Consider the following 11,565-nt stretch of genomic DNA (forward strand, 5'->3'; position numbering starts at 1 on the left):
CTCACGCAGGCAGCAGAGATGCTGGAGCGAGAGGGAGAGGCTCGGTTCTCGGTTGCGACTGATGAGACTTGAAGCTCTCGTCGACTCTTGCACGCCCGCTCTCGCCGCGCAGTGCTGGCCTGAGCGTGATCCTGCTTGATGAGTCGCTCAGCTATGCGCCGAGTGCAGCCACAAGCGCGCGCAGAGCGGTAGTCGCCAGCACGCGACCGCTCCCTGCCCACGTTCGTCGCCCGCCGCCAACCACCGGCAGCAGCGCCGGCAGGGCCCATGTGCTCGCGCATCCGGGCGATTGGTCCGCCACACATCGCCGTCAGCTCCCCCTCTGCGGCACACGCGTGCGCCGTCGCCCCTCCCTCCCCACATCCGCTCCTCGCCTCGTCCTCGCCGTTCGCCCTGAGCCCACCCTCGACCTACGACCTCGCCCGTACATCGACATCACCTATCCACCTGCATCATGTCGAGCCGGGTCGTCCTCCTCGCCGCAGCCGGGACCCTCGCCCTGTTCGCTCGCCCGCTCCGAGCCCACCTCGACACGTTCATCAAGCACGAGGGCGCATCGTCCTGGCTTGTCGGCACCGTCATCGCCCTCGTTGGGCTGTCCGCCTTCGCCGCCGAGGCGCTCGTCGCGTGCCAGTTCGCGTGGAACTGCTTCGTCAAGCCGCTCGGCAAGAACTCGACGCAGGAGGGCAGGCTCAACCGGTTCTACGAGGGCCAAGCTGCTGTGCGTCCTCTGTTCCCTTTCTCTCGAGCACGCCCTGCATGGCGGGACTGCCCTCCCCAGGCCGGTCCTGCAGATCTACGACAAGACCCGATCGAGGCTCCTCCAGGGCCGCACGACCATGCTCAAGCTCTCGGCGGCGCACCTCCACGAGCAGCGCCGTCGCGAGCCGAACAAGCGCCTTGTCTGGCTCGACATCGGCGGCGGTACTGGCTGGAACGTCGAGGAAATGGACAAGGTGCGCCCCCTCCCTCTCTCCCTTCGACGCGCCTGCTCTTCTGCGCGGACCCAGGGCTCACCTCGTTCCCCTACCTGCAGTACTTTCCGATCAGCTCGTTCGACGCCGTCTACGTCCTCGACCTGTGCGGGCCCCTGCTCGAGGTGTCGCGCAAGCGCTTTGCGGCTCGCGGCTGGGACAACGTTCACTGCCTCCTGCAAGACGCGACGACCTTTGTCCTGCCGACCTGGAACGAGTCGGGCCTCGACGGCGAGGTCGGCGGTCTCGACTACGTCACCCTGTCGTACAGCCTCAGCATGATGCCCGACCACATGACCCTCCTCGACAGGATCGACCGCGTCCTCAGCCCGTCCGGCCTACTCGCCGTCGCCGACTTCTACGTCTCGGCCCGAGAGCCCACGACGGTCGCAGGCGTCATCGGCGACGTCGGCTCGCGTCAATGCTCGTACTGGACCCGGACCTTCTGGCTCAACTGGTTCTCGTTCGACCACGTCGACCTGCACCCGTGCGTCCCCTCTCTCCCTCTGCGGCATGCGCCGGGTCCGAGCCAACTCTCTTGCTCCTGCCAGGTCTCGTCGGCACTATCTCGAGCACCGGTTCGCGACGATCAAGAGCTTCAACGGGCGCAACGCCTTCATCCCCTTCATCACGAGCATGTGCGGCTCTCTCGCTCCTTCCTCCTCGACGATCGTCGGATACAGTCTCACCCTCGTTCACCTACAGCCCGTACTACGTCTCGCTGCACACGTCGCGCCGCATCGACACGTCAAAGGCCAACCAGGCGTACGAGGTCGACGCCGGCAATACTATCTCGGCCTCGCCGTCACCTCTCCTCATGCCGATCCTTCACCGCCAGCACAGCAACGACGTGCCCGACCTCGCTCTCGGCTTGAGCGCCGCCCTGTCGAGATCACGGTCGACTAGCTCGGTCAAGAAGCTCAAGCGGTCCCTGTCGTCGTCGAGCGAGCAGAGCGACAGCTGTCGCATCGACATCTCGCCCGAGGTCCAACTGTCGTCGTTCCACTTTGGCTGGCGTCATCATCGAGTACCGTACGTCGCCGACGTCGTGCATCGCGAGTTCCGGTCCTGGATCTACTCGTTCGCGTGGGAGGACCCTCGGGTCGACGTCGAGCACATCAAGCTCGGCAAGGAGGACGAGGTCCTGTGCATCACGTCTGGCGGCGAGAATGCGTGCGTCCCTCTCACTTTTTCGTCCGTCGGCGTCGTCGAGAGCGAGACTGACTCAGGCGTGGGCCCCTGCAGCATGCACTACGCCATCGACGCTGCACCTCGCCGCGTCCACAGCTGCGACCTCAACCCGGCGCAGGGGCACCTCCTCGAGCTCAAGCTCGCCGGCATCATGGCGCTCGACTACGACGACTACTGGATGGTCCGTCCCCCCCTCTCTCCCCTCTCCTCTCCTTCTCTACGGCGAGCTGATGCCGCACGCAGATGTGGGGCGAGGGCCGGCACCCGAGGTTTCGCGAGCTGCTCGACACCAAGTTGTCGCCCTTCCTCACGTCGCACGCCTACCAGTTCTGGCGCCAGAACGACACCGTCTTCGACAGGAACTTCTACTATCGCGGCTAGTGCGTCGCCCTCGTCCTCGTTTCTCTCCCCTCGTCGTCCCTGACCGTTTCTCGGCGTCCTTCCCTGCAGCTCGGGTCACGCCCTGCGTCTCGCCAAGTGGGCCCTCTGGCTCGCCGGCGTACACGCATCGACCGCCAAGATGTGCGCCACGACCGACCTCGACGAGCAGCGCCGGCTGTGGAACACCAAGATCCGCCCTGTCCTGCTCTCGTCGACGCTCACCAAGCTCTTCTTCTCGAACCCGTTGTTCCTCTGGAACGCCCTCGGTGAGTCTTATCTCCCTCTCTCTCTCTCTTCTTCCTAGTCTCGTCCTGGTCCTCGTCCCTGACCCGTTGCGTATCGCAGGCGTCCCGATCAACCAGGCGAAGACCTTTCTCGCCGAGACGACCGTCGCCCAGTTCGCCGCCGACACGTTCGACCCGGTCGCGCTCAACACGTCGATCGCGACCGATAACTACTTCTACCAGCTCTGCCTGCAGGGCAGGTACACCAAGAGCTCCTGGTCCGTCTCGCCCTCTTTCTCGTCCCGTCCTCGACCGGCCGCTTACGAGCCTTCCTCTTCCAGTCCCGAGTTCCTCACCCGCGGCGGCTTCGACAAGCTCAAGAAGGACAACGCGGCGGCGCTCGACTGCATGAGGATCCACACCGACTCGATCGCCAACGTGCGTGCACGCTCGCCTCGCCTCGAGCCGAGGCCGCACTGACCCTCCTTTTGCCTCTCGCGCGCAGGTCATGCGTCGCCTCGGCAGCAACTCGCTCACGGTCGCCATCATCATGGACCTGCAGGACTGTGCGTGTCTCGCTCTCACTCGTCGTCGTCGTCGCCGCACTCACGCCGAGCTTTGCGCACCCAGGGTTCCCCAACACGGTCGACGCTCCTCCTTCCTCGCCCTCGGACAAGCCCTGCAACCTCACGGCGACGATCCGCACCCTCCACATGGCGCTCAAGCCTAACGGCCGCGTCTTCTTCCGCTCGGCCGCCCAGGTGCCGTGGTACCTCGAGCTGTACCGCCGCGAGGGCTTCGAGGTCGAGTGCATCCACAAGCGCGAGATTGGCGGCATCTCCCCGATCGACCGAGTCAATATGTATGCGTCGTTCTACAAGTGCACGAAGCTTTAGGAAGAGCCGGCGCATGAGCCGCAGGCCGTCTCTCTTTCTCTCCCTCCCTTTCCTCTCTCCTCGCGGTCGACCACCTTTTTCTCGCGACGTCGTCCTCTTTCTCTCGTCTTCTCCATGGTGTAGTGCCTTTGTCAACATCAATGAGTGCAGTACGCGTTTGTCGCCCGGCGAGGAGAGCGCGAGGGAGAAAACGACCGTCTCGGCGAGCGCACGGACCTTCTGAGCAAGCTGCCTCTCTCTCTCTCTTTCTCGACGCCGTTCGTGAGTGGCTCACAGGAAGAGAGTTGCACTGCAACGAGTCTACATGACGAGGCGCCATCTACAGATGTCCGAGCCGCCCGAACGCGGCCAAGACGGAAAAGAGGAGGATGAGGGAAAGGGCCGCCGGCCGAGGGCGAGTGGATGCGGCCGACGACCTCGAGTAGGTCCAAGGGACGAATTGTGCCGCCTGGACGAGGTCGCTGTCGAGAGCGTTGCAGCTGCAGGAAAGAAAGAGCGGGTCAATCAGACGTTGCGGTGCTGGCGGACGACGCGCTCGCCGCGCTCGTCGCGAGAGAGGCATGCGGCGAGCTCGCCGACGAAAAAGAGACAAGAGAGTGAGAGAGGGAGACGCACAAGACGTTGCCGAACCGGTCGGCGGCCCTCGCTCCGAGCGTGCTCCTCTCGAGGTCGTCCGCCTGCCGCTCGCCCTTGGGCACGTCCCTCGTCACGCCGTACGCCGCGCTCGCTGTCCCGCCGTCCAGATCCCCGACCGTGCCCCTCGGACACTTCCACCCGAGAAAGGGCGGACAGCGCGCCTCGACGAGGTAGCACACGTCGAGGCAGGGCGGCACCTCGCTGTACGGGAACGGCGACTCGGCCTTCGCGTTGGCCGCAGTCGCCGGGTACGACGCGTTGAAGAGCGACGGGAACGTCGAGCTCAGGTTGGCCGGGCCGAACAAGGGCGTGCGCGACGCGGCCGGGTCGTCGCGCACCAGCGCCGTCTCGAACTGCTGCGGGACGAACCAGGTCGCGAGCTCGTCGTCGCGGGCGATGGCGGCGCTCGAGTCGTTGAGGATGGTGCTCGGCGGCGCGTCGGTGCATCGAGGGAGGGTCGTCGCGCAAAGAAATGTGCGGTACGCGTCGAGGCAGTCGTCGCAGGTCGAGACGATCGAGTACAGGCCGTGGTCCCTCGAGTCGCAGGGAAAGGTCGACAGGGTGCGAGAAAAGTTGGCGAGCGACGCCGACAGGGTCGAGTTGAAGAAGTCGACGAGCGAGGGCGTGTCGAGGGAACGAGGCGCCGGGACCGAGTACGCGACCGAGGGGCACACGTCGATGCCGTACACGAGGCGGCACGAGTCGCCTGTGGGTTCAAGGATGTCAGTAATCGACCTTGATGCTCGTCAAAAGAGAGAGAGAGATAATCTGGGACGCACCGGCCTTGGTCGCAAAGAAGGAAGGGTCCCACACCCGCGTCTGGTTCTCGCCTCCTGCCGCACCGCCCGCCCTCGTCTCGTTGGCGACGAGCCACGCCGTGTAGTTCGTGCCCGGCTCGAGCCCGTCGACGACGAACTGCGTCCTCGTCCCGCAGCCGTAACCCCTCGTCGTCGCGCTCGCGCTGGCCCGCCCGACGGCCCGCTGCATCGCCGCACGCACGGCGCACTGCGACCTGCCGAGCGCGAAAGCGTGCGGCTCGGTCGGCGCGACAACGACCTGCCAGTCTGGCGCGGCGGCGGCGTCGACGGCGTCGTCGTCGGCGGGCGTGTCGCTCGCGGCGGCCGTGTAGTTGGCGGTCGACAGGAGGACGGTCGTCGAGTCGGTGTCGCCGAGGCGAAAGCCCGCCGTCTCCTCGACGACGTACGGCGCGATGCCCGAGCTGACGTGCAACTCGAATACCCACTCGCCGGCGGTCGCGCTCGCGTTGTCGCCGTCGCCGAGGAGGGCCGCCGAGTCGGGCGCAAAGACGCCGATCCAGACGCCGCCGTCTGCTGCGCCGTCGAGTGTCGCGTTGGCGTAGCCATGCGAGAGCTTGGCCGTCGCGCCGCTCGAGGTGTCGAGGCGGGGCGTGTCGGGGTTGCCGTCGGCCGGGTCGCGCGTGTTGTCGGGGCCAGGGGTCGAGATGAACGACGAGTTGGACAGGTAGAGGGCGGTGCCGAGCTTGATAGGGAGGGCCGACGAGTTGGTGCTCGAGGCAAAGGCCGAGGGCGGGGTGCAGAGCGAGAGCGAGACCCAGACGGGCGACGACGAGGGCGAGACGAGGTGGAAGAAGGCCGAGGCGGCGCTGCCAAGCTGCACGGTCGTAGTCGACGGGTCGGTGACGCTGCTGGACGTCTGCGCGGCCACGGCCGGGGCGAGGAGGGCGACGAGGAGGGCGACGAGGGTCGGGAGGGCGATGAGGACGAGAGGGGAGCGTGGAGGCCTGCGGCGGTACGACGAGTGTCGAGGTATCCGCGTCACCATCGCGAGAGCGTGTACTGGCGGTAGAGCACCTTGGCGGGCTCGCAAGGCCGTCGTGAGAACGAGAGGAGGCTCAAGGTCGCTGCACCGCCTCGAACCTGACGGAGGCAGCTCGCTCTTGCTCTCGAAGCACTCTCCACGACGACGAGGCTACTCACTACACGTATTGCAGGTCCGACGGGAACGAGAGAGAGAGAGAACGATACGGACGAGGCGCGGCATGGTACAAACGAGCACAGAGTCGGGGCGCCGTCTACTGCGCGGGCGCCTTGAGCTTCCACGAGTCCTCGTCGTCGGGCTGCGCACAACGAGGACGACGAGTCAGTCGAGAGAGAGGACCCTGAGGGAGAGAGCGAGGGGCGCACCTTGAACTTGAGCGCGTGCGCGAGGCGCTTGTACTCGGGGTCGTTGGGCACCTTGTCGAACAGGCGCAGCTCGAACGTGGCGCCGCTCGCCTGCTCGTCCTTGCGCCGCTGCCGCTCGGCGTTCTCAAGCGCGCTCTTGGCCTGGCTCGCCGCGTCGTAGTCGCCGCTCAGGATCCCGTCGGCCACCTGCTTCCACGCCCGGCGCGACTCGAACTCGTTCTGCTCGGCGATGGGGCGCACCGTCACCTTCTCGCGCATGCCGTCGGCCGACGCGTCGAGGAACACCTGGCCCTCCTTGCCGTCCTTGCTCGGCTTGTGGAACTTGGTCTCGCCCGTCCACGTGCCCGTGAGCGTGTACAGCGTGTGCCCGCCCGGACCGGCCGTCACGGTCGTCGTGTGCGAGTGCGCCGTGCCGCTCACCCACCCGGCGCCGGCGTACTTGATCGTCGACGTGAGGCCGTGCGAGCCTTGGATGTACGACGTCTCGGTGAGCTCGACGTAGGGCTTGCCCGTCCACAGGCCCTCGATCTTGAGCTTGGGGAGCGTGATGAGGTAGGCTGCGCGCGCAAGGGTGCCCGAGTCAGGCTCGTGTGTGCAGGAAGGAAAGAGAGAGAGCGGTCGACGCACTCTCGGTGGTACCGTCGGCGAGCTTGACCCGGAGCAAGCCGTGGCCGACCTGCTTGACCGAGATCATGCGTGCCGAGAAGCTCGTCTTCTGCGCGCAGTTGCCTTCGAGCGAGATGCCCTTCTTCTTGTTCTCGAGGCTGTAGGCTGCGAGGTGGGCGAGCGGCGGTGGGTCAGGACGTGTCCGCGCGCGCAATCGAAGGGGAGGAAGGGAGGGGGGCGCACCCGTGATGGGCGGGTGGTGCGACACCTGCTCGACGTTGAGGACGAGCTCGCCGTTGTCCCAGCTGCCGAGGAACTGCTCGCCGAGGAACGGGTTGAACGGCTTCTTCTCCGAGCCCGTCTCCTTCTCGCGCCGGGTGAACTGGCCGCTCAGGGTCGACAGGAACCACCGGGTGACGAGCAGCTGGCGCTCCTCGGGCGTCTTGCCGTCGGCGATGGCGGCAAACATGTCCTTGGGCTCGCCCCAGTAGGCTGCGCGTGCGCGAGAGAGGTCAGTCAGTGGGAGGCGCGGGCGCAGGAGGAGGGGGCGCGAGAGGGACGACGCACAGGGGAACTCGGTGAGCGAGAAGGGTGCGAGGATCCAGGACGGGGCGGTCAAGCTCGACAGGTCGCCGGTGGCGCCTGCGAGGCTCTTGAGGAAGGAGGTCCAGCCTGCGCGGCGAGGAGAGGGGAGGGTCAGTGACACGCTCGCAATTGCCGCGGCCCGCCTTGCTCTGCCCGCCCACTGCGGTGCCTCCTCGGCGGGGAACGCGGCCCTGCACGACCCGCCGGCGGTGCTGCGTCGCCGGGTCCTCGTCGCCGCCTTGGCGCGACTCGAGGTGGGGGCGAGGGCGAGACGTCGCGCGCGTCGCTTGCTCGTCGGCGAGCAGTCTCGCGACTGCATGGGCGCAGCTGGACAGGGGCGCGTGTGGTCCTGGCGGGGTCGAGGAGGGGAGCGGAGGTGGGGCGGACGACGAGGATGGGGGCCGGCGGGAGGAGCGAGTCGAGGCTCGGGACGGCGAGAGGGGACGTACCGGCCTTCTGGGCGGGCGGGAGTGCGCTGGCGTCGTCGCTCATGGTCGATCTGGTGTGGTGAGGCGTGGGTCGAGGGGCAGAGCGAGGCGGTGACGAGCGACTCGCGCGTCGATGAGGGCCGGCTCAGAGTCGCCTCTCGCCTGGGGGACAGCCGGTGGTTCTCTCTCGTGTGTAGGTCTAAGTGAGAGGGCAGCTTGCAGTGGAACCGCACGACCGAGAGCGAGTGAGAGCGACCTGTCTCGAGCTGTTTGTCGCCACGAAGGGAGAGCCTCCCCTGAGGCTGGGCGAAACGCGGTGCCCGCAGGCCCTCTGCCTCGCGCTCGCCCTGCGCCTGCTCTCTCACAGTCTCCCCCCTCACTCGCCAGCCCGCCCACCACTCAAGTCCGCCTGCCGACTTGCTTTCCTCCCTCGTCTCTCTCACTCGACACTACCTTATCGCCTCTCTACCTCTCACTGTACGTCGTCGCTGTCCTGCCCCTGCCCTCGTCCCCCCTCCCTCGGTCCTCCCACTCCCTCGTCGTCGACCTCTCTCCCCCGCCGAGATCCCGAGTCGCTCCACCACCCACTCTGGCCGCGTCTGGCCAGCAGCGCGACCGCGTCGAGCGTGTCGTCGCACGCTCTCGTCGTCGTCGTCGCCTCGGAAAAGCGCCTCGCGGCGACGTGGACGGACGAGCGTCGAGGCCCTCGTCGCCCCCGCGTCCAACAACAACAACGCCCCCCCCCCCCTCCTCTCTCTCTGAGCCTCGTCGCTGACTCGCACTGCACTCCCACAGATGCCCAAGGAGTCCAAGACCCGCTCTGGCAAGGCCACCGCCGCCGCCAAGCCCAAGAAGGACCCCAACGCGCCCGTGCGTCCCTCGTCCACACAATCGCCCCTCGTCCACACCTCACTGACCCTCGCTTTGGTTACGCGTCTGCAGAAGCGTCCCCTCTCGGCGTACATGCACTTCTCGCAGGACAAGCGCTCCGAGGTCAAGGAGGAGAACCCCGACGTGACGTTCGGTGCGTCCTCGCCCTCCTCGCTCACTCGCCGCGCCGGATCGCAACGCGGTCCGGCCGTCGAGTACACCTCAGGTTCGAGCGACTGACACGTACATTCCCCCACAGGCGAGATCGGCAAGCTCCTCGGCGCCAAGTGGAAGGAGGCCACCGACGACGAGAAGAAGGTCCGTCCTCGCTCCCTCTTTCTCGTGTCGACCTCGTCGCGCTCGTGACTGACGCGCTCTCCTTTCGCACCCACAGCCGTACCAGGCCAAGGCTGAGGCCGACAAGGAGCGCTACGAGAAGGAGAAGTCGGCGTACGACGTGCGTCCCCCCTCTCGCTCTCGGTCCTCTCCCCACCCTCTCTCCTCGTCGCGTCGTCCTGACCCTCTCTCGGCCCCGCTCGCGCAGGAGGAGAACCCGGACCAGGCCAAGCCCGCGTCGAAGAAGAAGGCGCCGGCCAAGAAGGCCAAGAAGGCCTCGAGCGACGAGGAGTCGGCCGGCGACGCCAAGGACGACTCGGACGACGAGTAGATATACCGTCACCGTGTTCTCTTCGTCCAGCTTCCCCTTCCCGTCTTCTTCCCGACGGCATCGACCGCCTCATCGGCATGCCTCGCCGTCGTCGATACCCCTTCTCGCTTTCACCCCGCGTTGTAGTTCCCGCCCCTCCTGCCCCTGACTATCAGTGCTGTGCCCCCCAAATGTGTGTGTGTGCGACTTGTCTGTGTGCCAACGCCGCTGAAAGAGTTGCCCTCACCCTCTCCCTCTCGCGCCCCTCTCGTCGAGCTCCCGAGAAGATTCAAGAGCGGCCTCGTCGAGAGACAGACTGAGACGAGAACGTCCACGCACGACAGCGAGTGGTGCCCGGCAGCAGCGAGCTCAGCCTCGTCTGAAGCGCACTCTGCCCCGCTCGCACCGTCTCGTCTCGTCTCGTCGCTCGCTCTCTCACGCTTTCTCTCGGGACTCGCAGGCTGCGCGCGCTCAATAGTCGATACACGCTCGGACGTCTACGCCTTCTTGGCCGCGTCCCTCTCGCTCCTCCGCTCGATCGCGCACCGCAACCCAAGCTGCGCACGCACCCACCATCATCGTCGTCGAGAGGTCAGTTCGGCTCGACGGGCGTCGAGGACAGAGGCAGAGGAAAAGGGAGAGAGACGAGGGACGCACGTCGTAGCCGAGGACGCCGCACCCGCTCAGCATGCCGGCGCACACGGGCGCCGTCACCGACTTGTGGCGGAACTCCTCGCGGGCGTGCCTGCGAGCGCGACGGGGCCGGATTCAATGAGCGTCAATCGTCATCCGGTGGTGCGAGCCGGCCTCGACCCGCACTGCAGGCGGGAAGAGGAGGGCAAGGGCGAGGACGAGAGGACGCACACGTTCGAGATGTGGACCTCGACGACGGGCGAGTCACACGCGTCGATGGCGTCGCGCAGCGCGTACGAGTAGTGCGCCCATGCTCCTGCGACCGGCCAGGAGCGTCAGTCCGTGGCCCTACGCCTTCTACGGCCCTCGCGCGGGAAGGAACGAGAGGGCCGAGGAGGGGGAGTAGGGGACGCACCAGGGTTCATGATGACGCCGCCGAGGCACCGCGAGTAGTGGATCTGGACGATGATTGCCGAGCGGTCAGTGCCCGGCGGTGTGAGCCTCAGGACGACCTCGCTTCGCAAGCCGCGGCTCGAGCCAAGTGGGGCGACAGGAAGAGGGGGACGCACGAGCTGGCACATCTCGCCCTCGTAGTCGGTCTGGGCGCACACGATGTCGACGCCGAGCTCCTTGCCGAGCTTGGTGACGCGCTCCTCGATCTGGGCGAGCGTGGTCGTGCCGTACCTGCGGGCGGCGAGCGACAAGGTGAGGCTGAGTGACATGGACGAGCAGGGTGGAACGGGAGCCGGACGCACTGCTTGGCGTCGCGCTTGCCGAACAGAGCGTGGTTGACGCCGGAAAGGAGGAGGAACTGCCGAGGGAGAGACGAGCCGCGGTGAGCGTGGTCGGGAGGAGGACTGAGAGGAGGGGAAGGTGGGCGCACCGTCTTTGGGTCGTTGGGCTTGTCGAGGGCCTCGTTCGGGTCGACCTTGGTGATGCGGCGCACGCCTGCGTCGGTCTGTCGGTGAGGTGGACGGGTCAGCTCGAGTGCTGATGAGGAAGTGGGGGAGGAGATGGCTCACGGTGGTGAACTCGGTGGGCATGGCGGGTGGGCGCAGAGGTTGGCTTGAGAGGGCGAGGAGCGAACAGGCTGTGCAGGCAAGAGCTGGCCGGAGAGGGAGAGCGAGAGAGAGGTGCCGTCGCCGCGCTGAAAGTCGAGAGCCGCCCAGAAAGTCGCCCTCGTCTCGAACCTGTGTTGCACCAGCTGCGTAGCATGTACGACAGCATCAACGGCAGGTCGACCCCGTCCATTCTGCAGTCGAGCGAGGTTTGAGGTTGACCGGCGACGGAGGCCGGGCCGGGTTCGACGAGGCGCTCGACGCTTCGTCCA

General features: G+C 66.8%; 5 protein-coding genes across 5 annotated transcripts; 2 read left to right on the top strand and 3 right to left on the bottom strand.

The window, feature by feature from the left end:
• Nucleotides 1–417: 417 nt before the first annotated feature.
• On the top strand, nt 418–3,832 carry RHOBADRAFT_39800 (uncharacterized protein). Its single transcript, XM_018413658.1, has 13 exons — nt 418–721; nt 795–956; nt 1,037–1,461; nt 1,526–1,612; nt 1,680–1,859; nt 1,920–2,147; nt 2,220–2,346; nt 2,409–2,545; nt 2,616–2,812; nt 2,892–3,048; nt 3,112–3,208; nt 3,276–3,336; nt 3,401–3,832. Exons 1-13 carry the CDS (start codon nt 455–457, stop codon nt 3,664–3,666), a joined length of 2,391 nt encoding a protein of 796 aa, XP_018268104.1. The 5' UTR covers nt 418–454; the 3' UTR covers nt 3,667–3,832.
• A 104-nt stretch (nt 3,833–3,936) lies between these two features.
• RHOBADRAFT_56187 (uncharacterized protein) lies at nt 3,937–6,105 on the bottom strand (the record flags this gene model as incomplete). The annotated part of the gene is made up of 3 exons (XM_018418234.1): nt 3,937–4,145; nt 4,282–5,008; nt 5,082–6,105. The coding sequence occupies 3 exons, from the start codon at nt 6,103–6,105 to the stop codon at nt 3,986–3,988; spliced, it is 1,911 nt and encodes a 636-aa protein (XP_018268105.1). The 3' UTR covers nt 3,937–3,985.
• A 144-nt stretch (nt 6,106–6,249) lies between these two features.
• RHOBADRAFT_39804 (uncharacterized protein) lies at nt 6,250–8,152 on the bottom strand (the record flags this gene model as incomplete). The annotated part of the gene is made up of 6 exons (XM_018413659.1): nt 6,250–6,400; nt 6,468–7,024; nt 7,095–7,238; nt 7,317–7,565; nt 7,641–7,745; nt 8,108–8,152. Coding segments are annotated over 6 exons (1,145 nt in total), but the record flags the coding sequence as incomplete, so codon positions are not given.
• Nucleotides 8,153–8,475: 323 nt separating this feature from the next.
• Nucleotides 8,476–9,853, top strand: RHOBADRAFT_66988 (uncharacterized protein). Its single transcript, XM_018419138.1, has 6 exons — nt 8,476–8,563; nt 8,882–8,956; nt 9,029–9,110; nt 9,216–9,274; nt 9,351–9,413; nt 9,501–9,853. The coding sequence occupies exons 2-6, from the start codon at nt 8,882–8,884 to the stop codon at nt 9,621–9,623; spliced, it is 402 nt and encodes a 133-aa protein (XP_018268107.1). The 5' UTR covers nt 8,476–8,563; the 3' UTR covers nt 9,624–9,853.
• Nucleotides 9,854–10,066: 213 nt separating this feature from the next.
• RHOBADRAFT_56190 (uncharacterized protein) lies at nt 10,067–11,338 on the bottom strand. The gene is made up of 8 exons (XM_018418235.1): nt 11,258–11,338; nt 11,119–11,193; nt 10,991–11,046; nt 10,805–10,919; nt 10,651–10,693; nt 10,467–10,551; nt 10,260–10,347; nt 10,067–10,159 (listed from the first exon to the last, which is right to left on the bottom strand). The coding sequence occupies exons 1-8, from the start codon at nt 11,276–11,278 to the stop codon at nt 10,100–10,102; spliced, it is 543 nt and encodes a 180-aa protein (XP_018268108.1). The 5' UTR covers nt 11,279–11,338; the 3' UTR covers nt 10,067–10,099.
• Between the last annotated feature and the right edge of the window lie 227 nt (nt 11,339–11,565).

Source organism: Rhodotorula graminis, assembly GCF_001329695.1.
Source record: "Rhodotorula graminis WP1 unplaced genomic scaffold RHOBAscaffold_17, whole genome shotgun sequence".
Lineage (NCBI taxonomy): Eukaryota > Fungi > Basidiomycota > Microbotryomycetes > Sporidiobolales > Sporidiobolaceae > Rhodotorula > Rhodotorula graminis.